Here is a 25261-nt window from a genome sequence, read left to right on the forward strand (position 1 = left end):
GGGGGGGGGGGGGGGTTAGAGGTGGAAGGTTGCAAGAACCAACCATTTTGAAAATCCGAAATCGATGCTTCGTGAGAATTCGCCGTGATGGTTTTATATCGTGAGTCGACGACGACCAGTGACTTGTGAAAATGGTTGGGTGAGGGGTGGTAATCGGGGGGGATGGAAAAGTTGAAACCTCTTCAGAAATCTTTCGATTTGACTCACCCTCTCTCTCCCTCTCTCTTTCCTTTAATATTTTGCCTCTTTCTTCCTCATACACTTCTTTTTACGTATTTCTTCTTTCTTTTACACTTCCCGCACAGTAAAGACCGTCCTTATTTCACCGCCAAAGTAAATAGAGCGTATTTCTTCTGGGAATGACAGGAAATTCAATAATCTCGTCGCAGAGGCGACACTGCGCCTTGTGCGTCGTACCGAGCGAGGAAATAACTGAATTTCGGTATAAGGAAGATGCGTTTAATTTCAGCAGCGATAATGGCGAAATTCTTACGAATCGGTGCAAAGCACTCGTATCTCACTCGCTTTAGGTGCTGCTTTATCACAGGTGGTGCTTCGGACACCAAGTGCTGCAGTACTTTTGCACGGAATAGAGCAACTTCACGCTCGTTCTCTCATAGCCCTATAGATAACTGCTTCTCGTGTAAAGGCTGTTTTACAATTAATGCAAACTAAACTTTCCGCCCGTGCAGTGTAGCTGGTAACACGTCCCCCCGGAACGATAGAATTCCAGGAGCAAGACTCCTGGCCGTGAAAATAATTAAAAACATTATTATTCATTTCTAACGAAAGAAAACTAAGGAGGGACGGAACGGGAGAGAGATAGAAAGAAAAATAAAATACGACAGAACGTACGATATAGTGATTTTCGAATTTTAGTAAAATCGCTACTATGAGAATTGCGAAAGAGGCTTGAAAAATTGCTTGAGTCGCTTTAACAATTATGCGACTAATGACGAAGGGAATCGCAAAAGCCAAGTACGCCTTAGGGAGCAGCTTACAAGCGCGTTTACATGTAGAAGTAAAGTATGTATATTTTTCTCGAGTAACAAGAGAAACCATGGAAAGGTACGTCAGCCAACCATGGAGCGAGAATAAAAATTTCATATATGTAAAAATATTCAATCGACTCTCTCTCTCTCTCTCTCACACACACACACTCTCCCAGTTCCCGCACTCCAGGTTCCTGAGGACGCTCTATCTTAGATTGCCCCAGGAGAAAGGAAAATCTTCCCAAGCGTGCTAACGCTCTCTCACCACCCGCCCCTCTCACTCTCCTCGTCGCTCTCCTTCGTTCTTTCTCTTTCGCCTGTTCTATTCTATTCCACCTAGTATACCTAAGCTACGTGCTGATTCCGTGCTCCGGCGCCTTAAAGCGCGTACTTTATTACTCCGTAGACATTAAAAAAAAATCGCACAGACAGGGATCAGACCAAAGAAAAGAAAGACGAAGAGAGGAAGGCTGAGAACGAAGATGGTAGATAAAGCTCAAGATAGAAGTATAGAACAGACCGTAAAAATTGGTTGGCACTATCACGTAGAAGTCTCCTACCGACAAAGAGAACCGTCTCTACGAAGAGGACCCTTTTCCCCTGGAGTTCCTTTGGTCCTCTTAGTCCTGAGTTTACATGCATGAGCGAGTAGCATGGATGCTGCATAACGTGGGTCGAGATTTACTGTGAAGATGCGCATCTCCCATATGGACATTTACAGAAATCCGCTTTTCTTACAATTTACACATACACCTTACTCTCGGACCTACGTCCATACGTATTTATATCCCTCTTTGCATAATCGATAACGTCCGAATTTCCCTGTCATGTATATTCTCATTATATATATATACACAATATATATTGTTTCACATACAAATATTACACATAAAAACTTTTTCGTTTTATGCCCGGCATGTACTTACTATATATCCTTTACCATATTATATTTTTTCCCTTATTTGTCCTTTTTTCGCCTTTGTTCACTTATTACAGAGATATGAAAAAAAAAACCGTCCCATCGATCGACTTCCGTACTTTTCACTTTGCTCGCTATAACGATCGACCAGTCGTTTGATTTTACCGAACGCAAACTTCATTTCGTGTCTCGAATACGTCACGTCCACGATTAAGCTCACGGAATTTAAGAGCAGGTGTATTAGAGAGACATTCTACATAAGAGTACCAGAATATGTGCACGTATGTTTTCGACACATCGAATTAGTGAGAAAAAGAGAGTGAAAAGGAATGAGAGAGCATATGAGTAACTGAGGAGAAGAGCGAGAGAGATAGAGAGGAAATTTAAACCGAGAATGACTCAATTCTTGGCACAGAGGTTGATATGTTGCAATTACGTCACACGGCTTGCATACCTCGCTGCATCGTTGCTCTAATCTCACGGAGAATCCAGATGCAGCTTTATCAGCTGTTCTGTACGTGGATATATTTCTTTACGTTTTTCAGATTCAAAAATCTCATTTCCGGTCGTATTGCTACTGCGCGATTCTACAGAATCTCGGGATAATTTGATTAAACTCGTGGATGCTGCGTATTCACGGTGACCGGGCATACGTATGGAATGGAAAAACGTGTGAGAAGGAGAGAAGGAGATATATGTCTATACGAGAGTAAAAAAGAGACAGGGATACCTACAGTGCCATCCGCAATACCGTAACTTAATAATCTCTGGTCAAACACTGCTCCATCATTAATTATCGTTGGAAATCCGAGTTTAAAGCAGCCGGTCCCGTACGGTCAGTCGATACTATATGCCCAGCAAATACATTTGGCAAATATGAATACACGCGTGGTTTGATCAGTACTTTCATGTAAACCGTTGGGAGGTTCTAGCTACTAGCGAGCTAGGTGTTTAATCGAACTCTATGTACTTACGATATATCAATTAAATTTCACGGCACGCAACGCGTACGAAAAACTGTTGAACCTCCCTGTAGGTGAAAGATTTTACTCGCCAAAGTCTAAAATTTTATCTGTGCCGATATAGAATAAAAGTTTATCAAATTATCATAGAATCCGGCCAATTTTTTCATAATGGACTCAACACCGTTCCGGTGTTAATAACAACGCGGATAAAAAGAGCATCACGTGCGCATCTGCCGCAAGAAGTGCCGCCGGTAGTACAAAACGAGAAGAGGAAACGACCGTGCGAAATCGGTAATGCCTGTTATCAATCAAACGCACCGCGGCTTGAAAAATTCCCACTGGTAACATGTGTCAGTGGCGTAGCGGTTAATGGGCTCCCATTATGAGACGTGACAGCGGGGTGCGGGAAAGACACTGCGGCCGATAGATAAGCAATTTGTCTGTTAATCTTCATCTTTTCTTCTCGTTCTTTCCCGGTAGTCTAGGGGGCACCGGCACCTGCCGCCCATTCCTTATCTCATCCCATAACCGCGTTTCCCTCATTTCCCTCATATATTTTCACACCACGTCTCGTGGCGGATTTACTACGTCAAACCCTCGAGGGTCTCGTTAAAGCCGTTGCCTACAGTTGGGATGATCCTGGGAAGGACACCGCCCTCTTCCCGCCCCTCCGTTTCACTCCTTTATCATGTCCTTCTTGGACTGCTTTTTTTTCTTGATTATCTTTCTTTTTTCTTATCTTCTTTGCTTCAGCCTGAAAATTCCATCGCGGGCTGTCGAGACGAGTTACGAAGACGTAAAATTAATCGGCTCCAGGGGAAAGTCCAACCCCCGCTACTAGCTAAGGTATAAAAGTTCCCACCACTTCCCACCACCTCCTCGCAGTTCTCTACCTTACGCAACAGTGATGTTAACGCGCTTTCCAGGGGCCCGTGTTGTACCAAAGTTAACCCTAAATATTTATTACGGTACCATTAAGTCCCCCGCGAAATATAAATATCGTCGAGGAACTTTCATGATTTCCAGACAGGAGCCCCCGTGATGCCGTAGCAGTTGGTTCGGTAATTTTTATTTAAAATGACCTATCCGTACGACGGGAGGGAATCAAAAAGTTCGCCACGAGGTACCAATTTCGACGTTCTCTCTGATTAAGCAGGCCGCGTCGAGGCGAACCCACCAACTTTTTATGTCGTTGAAATCTTTTACGCCGGTCACGGCTCTTGTAATTTTTGAAAAAAAAAAACTTTTTACTGTCTATATTTTCCTTTCTTCTTGCCCTCCCACGTATAACGGCTCCTTGTATTCATCAGAGACTACACAACTTCATATTTCCTTTACATAAATATACAGGGTGTTCCGAAACTATATCTGACCCGGTGGGTATGGCGGTGTTCGGGAGGCTTCACTGATCACGAAAATGACCTTCTTTTTGTCCGGAAGGTCATAGTTTTTAAATGGGAGCAGGTCAAAGTTGACCAATCAGAGGGAGGCGTCAAGAGAAACGTAGGCACCTGCGAACTCTGAGTTTTCTTCCCTCGCTTTTGTTTCTCGGTGGCTTCGGGCAGGATGACGTCAGCCGGAGACATGCCTACTGGAAACAAGAAACAAGAAACAAGCCACCGAGAAACAAAAGCGAGGGAAGAAAACTCAGAGTTCGCAGGTGCCTACGTTTCTCTTGACGCCTCCCTCTGATTGGTCAACTTTGACCTGCTCCCATTTAAAAACTATGACCTTCCGGACAAAAAGAAGGTCATTTTCGTGATCAGTGAAGCCTCCCGAACACCGCCATACCCACCGGGTCAGATATAGTTTCGGAACACCCTGTATATTTATGTAAAGGAAATATGAAGTTGTGTAGTCTCTGATGAATACAAGGAGCCGTTATACGTGGGAGGGCAAGAAGAAAGGAAAATATAGACAGTAAAAAGTTTTTTTTTTTCAAAAATTACAAGAGCCGTGACCGGCGTAAAAGATTTCAACGACATAAAAAGTTGGTGGGTTCGCCTCGACGCGGCCTGCTTAATCAGAGAGAACGTCGAAATTGGTACCTCGTGGCGAACTTTTTGATTCCCTCCCGTCGTACGGATAGGTCATTTTAAATAAAAATTACCGAACCAACTGCTACGGCATCACGGGGGCTCCTGTCTGGAAATCATGAAAGTTCCTCGACGATATTTATATTTCGCGGGGGACTTAATGGTACCGTAATAAATATATGAAAATAATATTTAGTCGAAATTGTCAACGAAGGGCGATAGAGACTTAATAGCGACAGTATCGAGGACCAATTACACTTTGTATGTTCAATGTGTATGAAATTTTTCAAAAATAATTACTTAATACCGCCGAAAAGTTTTTTTATCCGTCGAACTGGAGCAACCTTTAGAGTTAACGATATTACGGAATTAGAGTTGCCGTGACACGGTGAACAGCTGCCGCGTGGGCGACATTGCTGAACGCCCACCCGACTCTTTGTGGATCCAGTGTCCAGTACTGTGTCCGAGTGACTGTGCATCGCGAGCAAATAGCTGCGCGTTGAATAAATCAGTTGCTTATTGAAGTTCTCAGGCGTAAAGGTGTCGGAGGGAGAGGGGACCGAAATTTGTGAGAGGATGGACAATTTTTATAGCACGAACTACAACAGTGGGGTGTGAATTAAGCTCATATGCAAAATGCAAGTAATCGTGCAAGCACTGACAGATCGCGCACGACAAGTGCGGGTGAGGCGCGTAAAACTGATAAAGTATGCAGAATGCGAATGCAAATACGAGCGATATGCATGAAAATGGGCGAAACGCACGGAAATATTGGTTATGAAATATGTGACGGTCCAATGTCACATTTAATTCGTCCCGCTTGTCTGTTTCTGGGCGACGCTGGAAGAGCGAGAGCTCGTGAAATTTTTTGTTCCCCTTTATTTTAAGCTTCCTTTCGCACCGTTCGGTTTTGTTGTTCCTCGAGCGCAAAAATATATTGGTACTGGATATGATATAACACTGGCGCCTTGTGTTGAAAAGTTTCGTATTGAACGTATCACCGAACTGGTATGGGTCGTCTGTTGAAAAGCCAATGAAAGGAGAGAGAAGCGGGTGTACGTTGATTAATTCAAAGTTTTACTATGGACTGACAATTAATTTGAAAATTGCCTTAGCCGAACTTGACGTGAGGATTCAATTTTTCAAAGTACATAAACATAGTACGAAATATTCTAAAGGATAGCAAAGCGTCGAATCTAAATTTAATTTAATACGTCGAATCTAAATTTACCATATCAAATTCGCGATGTCGAAATTTCAAGATAAAGAAACTGGGCTTCGATATACACAAGTATGACAGATCAAACGTATAATTTTATCAGCGTTACAAGCCTAATCGATGGGTGATGCAAGTCGAGCAAAAAAAAAAGGATCGATACACATTTAAGAAATATTCATTTCAGGATACCTAAAAATTTATCGCGCGTATTATTAATCAAGAGAGTCTCGAATACTTCCACTGCTAAGGGATCCTTTTAAAGCGAATTTGAAATTAATTTCTTTTCCATGGCACCCATATTCCTTCTTTCATTTTGTGCAATCCCAATGATTTGACGCTTTAAGAAATCGGTAGGTACCTGGGTACCTATTCACAAACCTCCAACGAATATCCACTTTGAAAGGGCTCCGAGTTGGTTCTTTCCCTTGAGGCACCATTGACTCGGAAATTTCAACGCTTTACATCACAAGTCCGTTTAATTTCGGAATTTTCCGACCTTTCGCGAAAACCACGACGCAACCCGTCAGGACTTGGTAACCTTCGTTCATTACGAAGACCTCGAGAAATTGTTTCAACCGCTGAGGCGTTCACGCGAAATGCGAGAAAGCTCGGCTTTTGGTTAAAAAGACATTTTCCAAACAAGGTCGACAAGTACAAAGTCCCATTTGCCGGCGGCGTCGAGTCAGTCGGCAAAAGCGTGGCGACGGCTTACGCCATAACAAATAACAATTTACATAGAGATGGATATACCAGCGAAGTCCCTTTGACGTCATTACGATAACCAAATCTCATTGTGTCCCAATGATTCCTTAAAGTCGAAATATAACGATTCGATGTATATTCGATGCCTCTACCTTGTATCCTTCATAAATTATTACGAGGCCTATATCCTCGAAGGTGTATCGAGGCAGGACTCGGGTACAAATCAAAAATCAAAACCAGAACCCATCCGGTGCATTTTTCTTAAAAAGATTCTCAGGAAGCAAAATCCAATTTTATCGAGAGTAATAATGATTGCAATTTCCGGTGAATAGGCAAGAGATCAGAAGTTCGATTTGAAAGTAAGCATCTGTCGACGCTACTTGCGAAGCAGACATGCAGGATAATATATACACAGAATGCAGAAAGTACGTTCGAAAATTACAAGTGAATATAAAAAAGCAAAGTTGTGCTTCAATATTCGGCCCTGGGTGTGTATATATAATATGTATAATCCGTATATCTTGTGTCCCAGTTAACAAGGTACGTATACGTACGAAATACCGGTATACGAAAGCTCAGTGCTCCCTGAACAAACTACTAATACCGGTACGTTTTTAGACTCCATTACGATTTAACGTTCCTCAAGTACATCACGCACGAGCAGTTAACTCGATCAGGGTTCAAAGACGACAAGCTTGCGGAGATCGTTAACCGACAGCTTGGCGTAGACAAACATCTAAGCGCGCGTGGCGCGCAAGCTTCCCGCTCTCTTTTCACGAATCGAGATATGTAGGTAGATACGAGAGACAGAGAGAGACAGAGAGAGAGAGAGACAGAGAGAGAGAGAGAGAGAGCGAGGGAGAGAGAGAACGCGTGAGGGAAAAAAAAAGAGACGGAGGAAAAACATAGGGAGCTTTTGAGAAGGAGCGCCAGCTATACCAGGAAAGCGTAAAGCTCACGAGGAACAGAACGACGATTAAGTGACAGCTGCTACCAGCCGAGCTTCGTACTACCGAGTGAATTTTAAACTTGCAAAGAGCGAAGGAAGGAACTTTGTATCCGGCTGTCAACCGCGTACACAGAACACGAATACGAATGGGAATACATACTAGGTCCGTCGTATCTTTGCTTTACTCAATTATACTGTAAGCTTTTTTTATTTACGCTGGTAACCCGTTGTCGGCTATTTGCGCGACACTGTGTAGACATCAGTGGGAATGACACGAAGGGATCGCAATGGCGCAAGAAAGCCTGAAAGAGATACCTTTAGATTTTCTACAATGCTAACTGACATGAGCGGCACGTGTGAACGTATATTATATATATATATATATATATATGTATATATATATATATTGTCGATTGATTTAAGAATTCTTTAAGAACGAGTGTATGCGATTATTATTATCGTTTCGCATAATAAATTTTTACCGTTCACATTATGTTTAAATGATTACCTCGCTGTGTCAAGGAAACTGCATTTCTACTTTTAATAAAAAGAGAACCGTAAAAAGGAAGTTGTCGAATATTTTATCCAGACAAACAATCCCAAAGAATGAGATGCAATAAAAGAAAGAACAGCTTGAAATTTTAATACGATCTCAAAACGACCTTTTGTTTACGAATTTCAATCGTTCATCTATTTACGGTATCCTGTAATATATCACAGTATATACCCGGGATCGTGAGGTACCGGTATTTCCGATTCTTTGAAAAGGTAGGAAATTAAGAGGAAATAAAAAGAAATAAAAGAGGAAGCTAAAAAAGAAAAAGATAGCTACCTCGAACCATACGGACCGAAACTATATACTATATACCGTCCATATATACATATATATGTACGTTAAAGGAAGGAGCGTAAAGACGCAACATCATTCCTCTGGTTTCAGTTCGGCAAATGGATATTACTCGAGGACATGCGCCCTTCTGCCTTAGCTAGTCGGGTTAGGGTGGCGGTAAAGGTATGAGCGCGGAACGAGGCGAGGTTAATGGAGTAGAAACAAATTTAAAAACCCCCGTTCGAGTTTCGCAATGGAAAAAAAAAAGCGTCAGAGACCTATATACAAAGAGTGTCCTCTTCCCTCTATGTATACATGCGGATCTTATATACAGGTATACCTGAAGGTATAATACACGCATATATATATATATATATATATATATATATATATATATATAGAGAGAGAGAGAGGCCTGTACCTATAGGCGCAGAGGGTTGAAATAAGTAAGCTAGAGTACCCTCTGCATTGTCGCAAGATTTGTTCCTTTGTGCAGAAGCATCCGGTTCTAATTCTTCCCCGACTCTTACAGCACTATCGTACCTACATAAGAGTGGTTTGAGTCTTTCCCTACTTCGTTTTTTCTCAGTGCCTTTCATCCAAGGATTAAATTACCCTCGGCGAGTATTACCTCCACGAGGACTGGTAAAAAGGGCCCAACCAGATGGACAAGACGTGTACCAACTGCGATCAATTACTTAAAAATTGTAGCCACGGTAATAGCACGTTTCCTCCGTAACAAAAGCAAACGCCATAGGGATGCCTTGTAATATTAATTTCTATCTTCTGTATCATCGTACATCTACATCTGTATCATAGTGGAGGCGATAAGGTAGGGACGAAGTGAAATCGCAACGAGCGTATGGGAATTGCGTGTGTAGCCAGCTATAACTTTATTCCACTAAGGAGAGACAAATAGCCGATGGCGTTGGGGCTTTGCTTCGTAGTACATTCTCGCGTTAGTATCAGTTTAATATAAAGCGATTTTACGAGCCGAATAAAAAAGCCATTAGTCGCTCCCGATTGGACTGCTGCAGTGGGTAGAGGGTGGGTTGTAGAAGGGTAGCTAAGGACAGGGGGTTGGATAGGAAAGCTTATGTGTAGATATATACATATATATATATATATATATATACAGTTCTCGACTTGCTGTATATAATAAAGGTGTTTGTTTTTTTTATTAAAGAAAATGGCGTCACGATTGTCGTCTGGTCTATCCTTCGTCTCCCTATTGCCGAAACTAACGACCATTCGATGCCGAATGAGGATGACATACTACAGTGGTATGGTAGAGGGTGATGCGAAATACCGGAAATACTCGGAACTCGTGAACGGAAGTTAAGGGACTCGATCCTACGATTTGTCAGAGGAACCAACGAGATGTGGAACGTCGGAATGCTGGAACTACGAAAGGAGTCATGTACTTCGGATATCCTAGCTAACCTGTGTATAAGGTATATAAACACTATATGTATATACTGGTATCGGTATAGGATCGTGGCACGGGCTCTTTGATTTTTATGGCCTCAGCCACTGATTAAATGCCCTACCAGGCCTTTATGTACGTTCAGGCGTACGGTATTTTCTTTGATACACTTTCCTCTCGATATCTCCCATCTTCTCCTCCGACTGCTCTCGTGCTCCTGTCCTACCGGAATATCTCATAAAAAGTTCGTTCAATTTTCCTCTCATTCTCTTGAAGCCTATATATAGATTGATGACGCCGAAATATCGTACGGAATTTTTTACCTTTCTCTCTCTCTCTCCCTCAGTGATGGAATATAAATTGTTAGTGATTTTCAATAACACCGCATAATTGAACGGTTTTTTTTTTGTTGAAAACTTATTATTTAGGAAAAAAATTTTCTTTGAACCTCTGCCAGTATCTTTTAAATAAACAGTAAAAGACAGTTGCTCCCGTTAAATTCGAATGTGGATATTACAGAATGTTGAGTGTTTTTTATTTTGTCCCTCGAAGAATACGACGGCCCCGTCGCGACGGAGATCTCTACGAAACTTACGATTCTCGTAAATCGGACGTCTAGAACGAGTCTACCAAACACAGCGAATAAGATTCTTGATTTCTTCTCAACGTACCCCAAACATCCCTATATGTATATCGCGGGCGAACGGAATACTACGCAGCCAATAACAACGGTTTATCGTGGCAGTAAAGTTTGACAGTGATTGCGTCATGGAAAGTGTTCACATAAGAAAAGAAAAAAAAAAGGAAAAGCTTTTGACCTAGAGAAAAAGAGAAAGAGGGGCGTGAGGAGAGAGGAGATTGAGGTATCGGATGATCCCCAAAAGCTGAGCAAGAGGAGAAATTTGGCCAATGTGATAGGATGCTAGAGACTTCCACAGCCTGCAGGAGGGTCCAGGGGAGGAGTGAAATAAAAAAGAGGACATTTTTGAAGAAGAGGGAAAAGGGAGGTTAGAAGTGGAGAGGGTTGTTTTTCGCGGAGGTTATTTTCCGGACGGACGAGTTTGTTGGTTCGTCGACTTGGGTTTAGGGTCGCATCTCATCTTAAGGTACTCTTCTCATCTCTTCGCTCCCTCTCGTTTTTCTCCTCTCTCTCTCTCTCTCTCTCTCTCTCACTCTTTGTCCTTCATATTCCTCTCAGCGTCTCTATTTTTCTCTCCTCCTACGGTAACCGCTAACCCCGTATCCGTACCACTCGATTCTCTGGAACATTTATTAGACAAATATTAGTGATCTTATCCGTCGAGCCTGAATTTCATCCTTTCGGTATATTACCACCAGAGCACTAACCCCCTGTGTTACCCCGGTACGGACAATATAGGACATTCCCATTCGCAAAGGGTTGCTTGATGCTTCCCGTCGCTCCTTTAAATTCCTACGTTCCACATGCACTCATATCCAGATTCTCAATTTTCTTGGTCCCTGGTACCGGTACCACCCCTCCATTATCCCGAGTAAAATGTCATTTTCCGCATCGCGAAGCGAACGTCGAAAAATGCCAGTAGATAAACGACCAGGGGGGGGGAAAGGGGGGGAGGAGGAGGGTAATCTCGTAGATTGACTATTTTTCATAACGATTCGGAAGCCAAATTATACCGCCATTGCTTTTCCCATCGAGCAGATCTTCAGTATACAAATAGCAGTATAGACTATCCGAAGGAGGGTGGAACAGGGGGAGCTACTGTACACACAAATCGATTCGCCAATCTATCCAGCCCTCGTGTATTTATACAGATAATACGGCTGGTGAACTATAGTCACGACTCCATACGTACATAGAGACCAATAGATTTCCGGTCTAACGATTGGATACTTTGTTTCCTTACATTGATCGCAATTCTCACAGAGAAATTCCAGGGAGAAAGGAGAAGCGATGTATACATCTACGGGTGGCTATACTGATAAACGTAAAAAGATAAAGATAATACCACAGGATACAGACACCGTATCCATTGGTCTTGTGGATCGAAAGGAAAAGAATGAAGGACAAAGATACTTAACGAAAAAACATTGGGCAATCGTGCGCGATTGGCTACCTAATAATACATTGTGTATACGATAGAGGGATATACGACGTAGGTATAAGGGATGAGCGAAAGCCATGACCATCCTGAGAGATTGACCCTGGACCAGAATGGACGGTTGATTTTACTTCGAGCATTTCATTTCGAGTTTTACTCATACACATAACATATATGTCGTCTGGCATGATCCCGTAATGGTAATACTGATTATATCGTCGCATCGGGAAACTCAACGGTAGTAAAGTACCGTGAAAAATTTTAGTTATCGTCGATGACGATAGATGCATCGTATACCAGGTGTACACTTTTAAATTTTAAAGTTTACTACTAAAAAAATCAGTCGATTCGGGAGTCTCGCAAGACTCAAGGAAATGGGTATAATATTGATAATCGAAACCGGATAAATATCTATAGAGAGGCATCCGAGTGAAACGAAGAATGGAATCATTAGCAGTGAGGAAACCCGGTATAATAATAGGCCTACGACTGTCCTAGCCTTGGGAGCGACGGTAGTCTGCGTGTGGACATTCGGTTCTCGGTGGCCCACGCACTCGTATATTTCGGTTCTCGAAACTCCGGACACGTAACCCTCTTGCCCGTCTCGTGTCTCCATCTCAGATCAGTGACGACAGCCCAGAAAATAGTAAGTCGCCCTCGGGAAGGACATTATCTTCCGAAATTCGTTGTTTTCATAGCAGAGGCAAAGCCGAGACCGTCACTGCCAAACAGTTGAGATCCACCCTGACGACAGGGTCGATGGGGGGCTGCTGTTGGAACGGAAAATTTCAAGCGATCAATACGTCATCGATATAGTTGATAAATACATGAAAGTCATTGGAGTAGTATGAAACGAAAAAAATAAAAAATTTTTAATTTATTATTTTCCCTCAAAATTGAAGAAGCCTTGAAAAATGATTTTTAAAGTGCTAAATACCTACCCTCAACCGTAGGTATCCAGGGGTGAGATAAGTAAGACGATAATGACTGTAACAATAAGGACGAAGAAATAAAACGAAGAAAGATGGGATTTTACGGAACGACGACGTATCCCAAGTGATTATCACTGTACATTTGGAATAATTAAACAATTGAATGAAAACTTTTTAAGGAGGACAATAATGCCCCTGGACCAAACAATCCCTCGAAATGAGAAGAATGAACGGCAGCCGTATAGCTGTAGGGGGTGGCGGGGGGGCGGGAGAAAAGGCGAAGAATAGGCTTCAAGGGGTAGTGAAGTGAGGGGGAGAGAAAAGCCTTCAAACAAAAGTAAGCGAAATACTTTCAAATGCAGACGCTTAGCATTCGGAAAGCTCTTGAAGACTTTGACGTGGTGACGTTGGCTTCTGATTTTCAACTTTTTTCTTCCCGATGCGAAAGAAACCGACGAATCCGTTGAAAGGCTGTTTCCTTTGATCGATCTGCGTCGTCCGCTTTCGCCTGGTTCGAAGCGCGAGAGAAACGAGGTTCCTTATTTTGGGGTGATTGCTATTTGTGAAGGCGACTTTTGAAAACGGTCCTATACCGAACATGTGTCAACCGCTGACAACTTCCGGTTATGCCATATGCTAGATACGGTGGATTCGGTAATTTTTTAAAAAACGAAAAAAAAATCTGTTTCGAGACTCTTGACTATACATATACTATACACGGCAAAGCTTATTGAAGAAACTAAGAATAATTAGTGCTAGACAATAATGGCTTTAAGCTCCGTTGTCGTCCAGATCTTCCGGCCGATCCAGATAATTTATAAGTCTATTATTCGCTTTCCTCGGCAGCGCTTTTACGAGCACTCAAGTCCGTCCTTCCTCGGCCGTAAAAGGAGCGTAAAAGAAATAAGGGGAAAAAAGAGGAAAAAAAAAGAGAGAAGCAGTAGCCTCGCGCAATAATAAGCCAAGTATCGAGGAGCGTGAAGAGAAAGCGAAGATAGTAAGCGCTCCAAGTATCAGCTAAAGCATCGAGCAGGCAAAGAGAGTAAATAAAGCGTATATACTATAGCTATACGCCACGTACCCGCAGTAGCAGTGGCTGCTGCCGATATTGTGCCACGTAATACTAGAGGACGCTCTAAATCAATGAATGTCTCTTTATACTCCTTGCGATAAATATTTAGTCCTGCGGTTCTCCGCTTTCCGGTGGCCTAGGTCTGTTTTCACATCTGAGTCGTATTCAAGATTGAAACCGGCCAGCATCATTGCTACATGCGTTAACGTAGGTATACGCGTATACGTATATCTATAGCGTGCGATCCTCCTCCTTTACCCAGAAAGCAATACCAGGAAGCGTCCCGACGCTCGAGCCACAAGAGTCCAAGAAGTATTGAACCAGGAATTAAAAAATACCTTGTGCAATCGTTATTTAAAAAATGGGACACCGTGGCGACGATATACTCTCTCGAAATACAGTGACGATGAATCAAGACCCAAATGACGAGTTCGGACTCAATTTAAAGTGCTTTGAGAGTAAGTTGCTCTATATCCGTGGTCGTTTTACCCCTTTACCAGGAAGTGGAAAGTTTAGTTTGCCAGGAGACACGAGAAGGCAGCATACCCCACCACCCCTCGCTACCACCCACTTACCTAGAGTCAATTTAGCCAGGTCTTGATACGTCTATCCTATTCAACTAATACCGAACAACGTCTAAACCATTGGATTATCTCGTTAGGTAAGGCCCAAGTTAAATAGTAGTATCGCTTAGGATATACATCAGGGACACACTGGGGAATTGCTTAGGCTCGTCTGACAAAGCTCAACGGCTAATGCTTCTGCAGCTTGCGTAACCCAGGCTGCTACACCGAGTGACCTACATACACGTGCTTTATTTAAACTGGTTTCTTCTTCAGCGCTTTTAGTTTCGACTTTCGACCCTGCTTCCATTGTCGGGACAGGTTGCGTTTTCTGCATCGGCAATCTCTCTGGTACCTGATCCAGATCGTGAGGATGGTAACGAGCAATTCGAAGATTTTTCTCTCCAAGTCTGTTTTTTATGTTATATATAAAAAAAAAAGGGTACGTAGTAAAAGCTTTTACAGACATTCGAAAACTTACCCTACGAAGGATACCCATGAGATCGTACATGGGAATATTTCTTAACGTGGTGCTGAATGGACTTACTGCCAGTGTCCAAAGTGAATAACCCGGTGAATTTACAAAGAGCGACCCGTCAGAGGGATATACGTAGTACGCGTATGTAAATTGCAAACTGAAAACGATGAATGCATCGTCTAATACCCATAACGTCGAGAGCTTCGTCTAGCGAGATCTATCTTGGGGAGCTGGGAGTTTCTATGGAGGCGACAACGATGGAGAGCGGCATTGCGGTACCGGCGACGTGTCAGCTGCCGGGATTCCCACGTTCGCGCGAAAACTTAGGACGTTGGCTCGCAGCTCTTGATTGGAGCCAGGAGAGAAATTTTGATTTATTACACGTTCTGCCATAATAAAACTAGAGCCACACCTATCCCGACGTGAAAACTCATTAACGCTATTGAAATAAATACACCGTGAGATCCGCAGCGCGAGGCTGCCCGGGCGCCGGTGTCGAGAACAATACTTTGGCAAGTCGTCAGGAACGAGACGGAGCTACCGGAGATTCAGGGTGTGTCCTGGACGATGGTTTCTCTTCCTCGACAATTTCCCATCAGCCTTACTTGGATAACCTCTCAGATGTTTTTTCTTTTCCGAGGTCATCAGGGTACCACCATGTTCACCAGGATAAATTCGCTACCCACCCCATGCATACTTATCGTTAGGCATTTGATATTAGCTGATGGCTCGTATTCTTAAAGGCACCTTTACGAGCGGCGATTACTTACATATTTGATAGCCCTACTCTAGGCCCATCCTGCTTCCCCATTATCCTGAACTCGTACGTCACGCTAGCCGGATGCATAAGCCACTACCGGAATCAATACTTCAACGAGACCATCAACGAGAGTGCGTAGGTAAGTATAATATAAGTTTTATGAGAGTCATCGAAGAGGACAGTCGTATCGATAAATTGCTCAGGCAGTGCAGATACTTTAAGTCTTCTATCATATACACAGGAAGTAATCGATAAGTTGAAAGTAAAAATATCGTGTATTTAAATAAAAAAACCTTTTTATTACGACAAACGAGGTTTTTCTGTTCCAAACAGTAAACTTCCTCTGCTCGGTTCAGGCAGCCAACGTAAACGAGATTCAGCAACGAAGAGCCGATTCTTTTGGTAGGTAATTAAATCCTAATGCCTTTTTGATCGGACCTCTGAAAAGCCCATTCACGTGAAACTCCCTACCTCCCCTCCCAGTCAAAGACCCATTCCACCTGGCAGCCAATGCCCTTTGCCAAAGTAAAAACAGGCCAATTTTCACAAACGAAATCGTTCCCTTCTTCCGCATCCGCAAGCACTTCGGTCCATCCACCCACAGTATAGGTAAAGGTTCCCAAGCGGTAATAAGGTTTAATACGACCGCTAATAAAGGCGGGTATAGAGCACCCAGAGGTAGAGAACCCCAATAGGGACGCGTATATAGGATTTCGAGGGTTGTTCTTGAGGAAACGTGCATTCAAGGTGTACGTGACGCGTAACTGCGGTGCGTGAGTACTAAAACCTTAATTATATACCTCGAACCAAAAAAAAATGGAAGGACCCAGTCGAATTGACCTCTCTTAATATACCATTCCTTTCTCGAAGAACACATGGACTTTCCAGTTAATGCTCTAATAGTTATTACCATTGTGGCTTTGGTTGCGTGACCACTGCTTGGCCACTTGGAATTCATAGGGTGTTACCGCGGCACGGTATGTGCGCATACGTAGCACGAGTGTTAGAAGGGTTAATTATAGACATTTCGAGATTAGGGGATGATTTGGAAAGTAACGCGTAAGAAATGGTATAGAAAGCTCGGCCTGGTAGTATATAGAATATGGTGTAGTAAGTACGCAGTATGGTAGTAACCGGAAGTAATAGTAATATTCTGATAGTATAACATTGTAGAAAGTTACTACTATAAAGTAGTATACGGAGTATATTTTTTTTTGTGCAAAAATTTATTCGGGTTACGTTAAATGACAAGGTCTATTTTTTTTAGACTAACGGCACTCACCGAGTTAATAGCTGTCATGTTGCTAACTCGACTTGGATCTGTGTCCACTAGCCCGCTGTCACTCTGTAACAGAAGAAATATATTTTAAAAATCCGTTAAATGTGGAAAATTGAACATTTTTTTTTAATAATGTTTTACATTAAAACATATACGTTCAGTTTTTAAGGATTGATCAGTAGAGGACCAATGTGAATATTAATGTAATTGGAAAAAACCACGAAAATTTTGAAAATTCAGATATAAGTGAAAAAAAATAATTTAACAAAAATTGACAAATTAATAAATTTGTATTAGGGTGCTGAACTTGTATTGGTACAGTCGTTTAAAGATCAGTATCTCATAAATACAACCAGATACTTCATATCAGTTTTTTCAAGCCCATTAAACGTCCTAAGTAAATAACAAAGTAACGCACTCGCGTGCAGGCACAATTATCACACACCAGAAAGTCATGAAACTCGGATTAATCGTCCAATTCTCGAGTGCAACCGACTGCAGCGACCAGCGGTAATTATTAATTGGAGAAAAGAAAAAAAAGTAATAATTGAGAGAAAAGAAAATTTTTAAATCCTTCTAGCGAGAGTGTACCCGAGTCGCAGTGTAGCGAAGAGGGGATAAAGAGGGGTTGTGACCCACGACGGAACTTTAGAACCTCGGAAACAAGAATATCAAGTCCAGGCTCTTATATGCAGCGCAGACGCCGTCGCGTAAATTTTTAATCGCAGCACGTAATTAAAATTTCACGGACGAAATTTTCTTAGGGGATAAGCTCTTAAAGGCCGCGTTAAATTGAGATATTAATTATGAAAATGCGCGACATCGTGGAAATAATAACACAACGCTTGTCAGATCGACGCTTACTCATTTTTCAAGTGTCTATAGATATACCCACGATACTTACGTACTAGGCTCATACGTATATTCACATATATAAAACATATGTTGCACGTGGATTTTCTATTCGTCTGCTAACAGCAGCGACAACAAGCTCCTAACCCTACGCCTACGTAATACGCCGTAATACCGTGCCAACGGCAGAATCACGAACCGAGACAGGTGAGACTTTCCTGAAAATTCGCATTGGCGTAGGTATAGCTAGAATTGGGAGAAGAAATGAGAAAAAATAATAATGGGTTACAAAATATCGAATCTAACTTTGATCGTAGAGAGATGACACAATACAAAGTCCATGCTGACTTCATAACAGAAGGATAGTCCATCTTGAACGTCTGCCAAATCCAAAATGCGCGAATAAATTCGCGTGTCAAATATCTCAAGAGAGAATCGTCGGCATGCCAATGGCGACGAATCGTAATATCCAATTCCTTGCAATTTTTATTGTCACGAATAAAAGGAGAGCGGAGTCTGAAATATATTTTTGGTGAAAAAAAAAAAAACATCGATCAAGTTTCAAGGTCGCTCCGCAGCTCGCGTGTCAAGTTTTTTTTTTTTTCGTGGTTTAATGAAATTCCGAAACGCGTGACGTCACCGCGTCGCGTCACACTTTCGCAAATTTTTGTTCCTCCCGTCGGCTCGCCACGGGTGGACACGGTGCCAAAGTCTTACGTCAACACGGCACATGCTGAGCTTTTAAAAAGCTGAAAGCGTCCGTCAAGTTAAACATTCCTAACCGCTGAAGAAGCACGACTAGCTTCAAGTCTTAACCAACATCCAGTACTAGCATAAGCGAGCTGTTTCCGAATAGGGTGAACTTCATCCCCGTTGCGTAAAGGAAGTATAAAGTAAAACTATAATTGAAGAAAGCAAGATCCCTCCGACATCCCTTCCTAACCCAAGCCTCCAAAATCCCATTGAATCTCCCAATTTCTTCTGCCATAACCTACAATTACAAAAGCACGGTATAAAATACAAGCGAAACACAAGAACGAGGAATGCAGAACAACTCGAGTGAATGAAACGACTATTCTGGCGTGCAACACTCGTAAAATGAATTATGGCTACGCCTGGTAATTTACGAGGAGACGCTGGATCGCTAGGAACAAATTTTTGCGGGTGACTGTAGCAATGACTCTCGTCACAGTTCCGTAATGGTGCCAAGCGCACAATGACGTCACGCCTGCAGGATTTGTATCAATCGTGAGTAACAGGCTAGGTTTATATCGCAGCTTTATAGCGAGCTTACACTCGCGTTATACATGCGGACGGTCCCTAACGGCTACGAAGCTATACGTCATTGCTTTATATACGTGCATGTATATAAAGAAGTTAAGAATATAATGTGTATAGCAATATAAACGCGTGCAGCTTAAGGGTGGAGTGCGATAGACCTGTTTTATATTTTCCCTCTTAAAATTACATTTTTTTACTCCTACAAAAGACGTCATTTTTTAATGAACAGCAAGCAAAAGTAATTTTACTCATAGAACGTCATACGTGTGCGCGCGGGTGGTGTGTGTAGAGAGAGTTATTATGTTTCTTCTGCTTTTTATACGAGCTTCTTTTTATTGCTAGTCATCTCTCTCTCTCTCTCTCTCTCTCTCTCTCTCTCTCTCTCTCTCGTCAGAAAACGATCATGCTGATGAAATTCATGCCCGCGGGACAAAGGCGCAAAGTTAAAATTGAAAATGATGAATCTTTTAACGAAGAGAATTTAATACAGGCGCGTGCAGATAGGCCAATGCTATTTCAACTATGAAAATCCTAGAGCATTCTCTCGAGCGCCGTACGATGCACTTGCAGCAGCACATAGACTATGAATTGTACGAGCGAGAAGGTCGACAGCCAGAAAAGTAGATGGAAATGGAGGCGGGTGAGGGGTACGGACTCTCGAGGTCGGTGGGCCATGTTTCAATATTAAGAAGGCTTTGGGGATGATTTAAATAAGCCCGTAAGAGCCTGGACTGTACGCAGCCTAAAAAGTTGGAGTTCTTCAATTTATGAGAAGATGTCAGGGACAGCTTAGCGTCTTTTTTTCCTCCCCTCGCTCCGTTCCACCTTCGCGCTTCTTTTTAGCTGCCGGAACGAGGAAAGCGAGAATAGGAAAGAAGGAAGAAATAGGAAGGGAAGCGAAAGCTCGTAAGTGGGGTAAGGGGGGGAAGAAAGGGCCTGGACTAAGATCAAGTTGAAGACGCATGGGCCTCATTATTCTTACTTTTTTTTTTTCCAGTAGTATAGAAAACCCGTAAGGAAAAATGTTTCGTATCCTTTCGACGACGTCGAGAAACGGAAGTCCGAAAACTTCCTGGTTCCATGGATGGATACCACGACCTACAGTATCTCTACTCTATATGTATATATACAATTGTACCTACCTATACCGCATATATGTATATACCAACCAGCATAAAATCCTAGAAGAACTTTCGAGGCGCCAATAAAACTTGGGTTAACGTTACGGGAGCTCGGATTCAAATTCGAAATGGCCGTGTTATCGCCCGACTGTATAGTATAGTAGCAACCGCTTAAGGGACCGACATAGAAACGAAAGTGTCGTCAAATCCCTCTGACCAATTCACTACGGGGCTCTCACGTGTCTACCTTTAGATATACGATGACGCGTGTATAGGTGATAGGAGGAACGACCTCTACGATAAGGTCGATGGTTAGATATACGAGAGTAAAGACCTCGCAGAATTTTACAGCGGTCCCCTTTAGGTACCGTGTCCCACTATACAAGGTCCGCCGATAAACGGCGTCGAGAGGAGGTTAAAAATGGCCCACTTTAAAAATTTCAAGGCACCTAACCTAACCGTGACAACGGTATAACAAATGGTACCTTTGAAAAGTGATTAATGGATACGATTGTCGCGCGGGTCACAGCTAGACAAGGTAGTGCTTCGTGAACCGAGAGAATAAACTCAGTCGTTTCGCTGCGTGATAAAGGAGTGTGGGTAAAGTTTAAAAAAAAAAAAAGACAAAAAAAAACCAACATGACGTGCACAAGATTCCAAAATGCTCGGAAGAGGCAGAGTGTGGTTAGGAATGTGCCGTCTCTTCGTGAAGGATCATCTCCTGCCTGCGTAGGTACCCAAAGGCGGAGGAACAAGGAAACGCGAAGAACGTGTTGAAGCGTTCGCGCCGCTTCGAAACGTCAAGTCCTGTTCGTTTACGCATAATTAACCAGTCGCGGTATCATTCGTCACGGGCATTTTGCCGTGTTTTAATTTAAGGTTATGATTCATGGCGATGCAGCGCGACCGGAGCACCGGGAGGATACTGCCCGTGGAGATGGCTGGCCCAACAGTAGAAACGGTGAGAAAAAGTCAGACAGAAGAAACGCACCGAGCGAAATTAGTTCCTCTAGCATCCTGTAAGTTCTATACCAACTGGTAAACCATTATGTATACTAAAGTACAGTCAATGAATCGAGGCAGTACCAACACAGCTTCTTATAATTGAACTCACTGAATATCTAACGTCTATGACGATGACAGCCTCTTTCGACGCTAATGGCTCCGCGAAAGTACAACAATGATTGCCAATATCTTACACGAGAGTGAAATAATCTTTACGCGTGGCCGATTACGCTGCTTCTCTCAGCCCTTTTATTCGGCAGCATCAATCCTGATAAAAAAGGAACTTTTGCTTCTGTCATTACCCACGTAAGGATAGCTTTCATGAACTTAGCCACGGTCCCCGCATCAGCCCACGCTAGCACGTCGCACAATGTTCCTGGGTATATGGATGTATACACAGTATAATCTATACCTAGGTCCAGAGCCATTTTACGTGACTGGTTGGTTAAAGTAACCTACGCCAGGTCTAGGGATAATCGGACAGCCTTTATCCGGCGTTATGTAGTTCAATATTTGGTTTCGGAGATGACTCAGCCTGTAAGCATGTTGACGCATTTGCAACCAGCGAACGGGACGAGGCGGGATGTACGAGCTAAGAAGGGAGAGTGACATTAAACAAGACACGCCATCGCGGACAGTGGTTAACACCTCGTCAAGGAACACGTCTTCTATCTGATCCAGTTCATCCGATCGTTCAGTCGCGTCTACATGGATACACTTTTTTTTTATTGCGAACAGTCCGAAACTGTATGTTACTGTGCTCTTTGCGAAAATATAGAATTTCAAAGTCGCACGTTACAAGGTCGGCTTGCACTTTTCGTACAGAGATAAACGAGAAGCTAAAATAAACTCAGTGTTTTTTTTTTATGATTCTTCACAATGTAGTAGAACTTACTGCGTAATATTGAAAGTTTAATATAAACAGGTCACCCATAAAAATATTGAAATTATTCACTATACACTAACATCCGTGTATTTATAGACAGTAAATGTATGCGAAATTGTACAAAGTGTAAAGCATACATATACATTTCCAATTTTCTACCGTGAAATTCTGCAAGCCAATAAAACAGAAAATGTAAACAATTTTCAATATCGAAAAAAAAAAGAAAACATCTACGCGAAGAGTAGATATTTTGTCGAGTATCAGGAATTCCTGAATTCACAAAAATACGTATACATATATGACCATCGGTGTCACGTATTTAAAATTAACGTACGTGTGCATATTCGAAATGTGTCGCATCCTCACAAAACGACAAGAACAAGTATCGTCGCCAAGTGTCACAATATCAAGGAAAAACAGAAATGAATCAGACGGAAGGTCAACAAAGATACTGCATAAGACGTTGAAAGCGAAAATAGGCTTAGGAGCCAGCTGAACGTGGTGTCAGATGCGAGGACCACTCGCGTCTCAGAGATACCTACCCCCGTAACGAATGTGAGCAATAACAATCTTTAATTTGACCTAGAGCCAAGGAAACGAGATAACAGAATTCGCCATCTAATTTTTCACATTTTCCAAGCTCCGTACCAACAAGTAATTCGCCGGGCGACGTTAAGCGTCGCGACGCGACGGCGACGGCACAAAACGTGCAGCCCTTAAACACCATGCTCACAGTAATTTTCGTAACGTCCTTGTCCAACATATAGAAAAGATACATATATACGTATACGTAAACATAGGGCAGCATATACCTACTACGTAAGTGGTACACTCGTGTAAAAGCACATATGTGAAATGGTCAACTCTCACGAGAGAAGCGCGAAGCGCAAAGGGCTGCGATTTAATTCCGAATTAAGCCGCACTCTGGCCATTTTCCCACAGCGTGCACTTAAACAAACATTAATTAGAAACAACCCTAATTTGTAATTCCTTGCGACGCTTTAAGCGTCCCACTTGTCCTACGCAACCGCCTTATGTATATATATAAAATATACATTGTATATATACAATATGTACACATGTGTATAACGAGCGAGCGCATCTCTTGCACTCGACCGCGTAAGTGCATTCAAGAGAGCCCTATAGGGATGATGCACTATCCCATATGCAACCGGATGTCCTGGTCTAAGGTTTTGGTAGTGCATCCAGTGCATTGTACCGTCAGAACGCGTGTTTCACAATTCGCAACACTGTGCTTCATCATTTTCTATACCAGAAACGATTTCGCCCTACAGTACCTAAGTGAGTGCAAAGTGAATGCACGTAACTGCACACTCATGTACTTGTAAAAAGAAAAAAAAAATATCGAAAAATTCTAGTCAAGTCCTTGAGTTCAATGGAACGCGTGACTAAGGGAATCCGTTGGGTATTCAATTTTACAGTAATTTTAGACGTGAAATATTGTCCATAATTTTTACACTGTATTCGGGTAGATTAATGATATACTAAAAAATTATTATTTAATAACGTTTCAGATTCGATACTACGTTAATCTTTGCGGACGCAATATCGATCAATGATAAAGAAATTTCATAGCAGTCTAACGCAAGTAGATGGAAGTTGCCGCTATACTAGAAAAGATAAGACTATTCGTAACGTGCATCTGGAGAGGTGTTTTTCAGCGACGTTTCAATGCTTTTCTTTATAAATACAAACGTCGAGAACGCAATGACGCGTGTTCACGCTTTGCGAAATTACACGGTCCACCTGTTTACGTTATATCTCCCCACTGCCCACGTGCTGCTTTCGTTACTTTCTCCGTGTCTCGCGAAGTTGGCCGTAAGCTGACATAAAAGCATACTAAATTTTTCAAACGTGTCAGGTCTCTTTATGTTCACCACCTTGTCCGACGTTGTAAATAGCTATACTCAGTATTATTTACAGTACCCGATAGACATCCAACGGCGTAACCATTTTACTGGCGCAGGCGTACTAAATTTCACTGTAGAAAATAGCCCGTAATTCGGCAATGAAAATCTCCAAAGGCGTTCCGCGAAATAAAAAATCACTTTATACCTACATACGTCCGCGAACGATATCCGCGCACTTTACTTACAGCCCGACGCACGTCACCCTGGTTTCCCTGAGAAATTCTTTTAGAGGCAAAATTCGACGATACTCGTTAGTCGCGTTTCCCACGGCAATAATACAGGCACGAGAACATATTGGCTGCCAAACGAGAAAATGCAAAAAAAAATTCAGCCACTACGAAAAGCACGCAGCTGCTCGCCCATTACGTTTAACATACGTATAAATACACAGGTACATTTGTAAATCGCAAAAAGGTAGAGGGATAAGTGGGCGAGCGAGTAGCGTACAAAAAAGATGCACAAAGCCGTGAAAACGTAGCCAGTAAATATTTCTAAAGAAAAGAGAACATCGTGGTACACACGACACCCTCGTATCCAGGCATACACCCGTGTCAGCCGTTTTCCGGTCAGTGGTCGCAGGTGGGTTACAGGAGGAGTAAAGTAAAGTTGACAAGGGGCTAAAAGGTCGCGATGAAGAAGACAAAAGAGAAAGGAAAACGTATAATAAAAGCAAACTCGCGAGAAGGCTTGCAAAGGAGGACGAAGGAGCGAATGTATTTCTGCGAGAATTTTGAGTATCGGGATAGGTTCGGGTTGCGTCACGTTGACAGAGGCAACGCAACGTTCGCGGAATAAGGCAGATGGGGAAATAAAAAGAAAGCGATTCAATTCGTGGAATGTAAAACTCAAGAGATGGTGAGAGAGAGAATAAAAAAATGTAAGTGGACTGCAAGAATATTAAAAAAAAAAAAAGTAAGAATAGTGAAGAGGTAAAGAAAAAAAAACACACACATATATATAATAAAATAAGAAAGTTCAGAGTCCGA

General features: G+C 42.4%; 1 protein-coding gene across 1 annotated transcript in view; it reads right to left on the reverse strand.

Moving 5' to 3' along the window:
* LOC107270878 (sal-like protein 1) overlaps positions 1-25261 on the reverse strand; it is a gene marked incomplete at its 3' end in the record, with an annotated part of 232313 nt that overhangs the window by 91347 nt on the left and 115705 nt on the right. Inside the window, 1 exon segment of the mRNA XM_015746300.2 lies at positions 17203-17265. Coding sequence (XP_015601786.1) covers positions 17203-17265 — 63 coding nt within the window.

This window comes from Cephus cinctus, unplaced genomic scaffold, assembly GCF_000341935.2.
Source record: "Cephus cinctus unplaced genomic scaffold, Ccin1 Ccin1_scaffold0847, whole genome shotgun sequence".
Lineage (NCBI taxonomy): Eukaryota > Metazoa > Arthropoda > Insecta > Hymenoptera > Cephidae > Cephus > Cephus cinctus.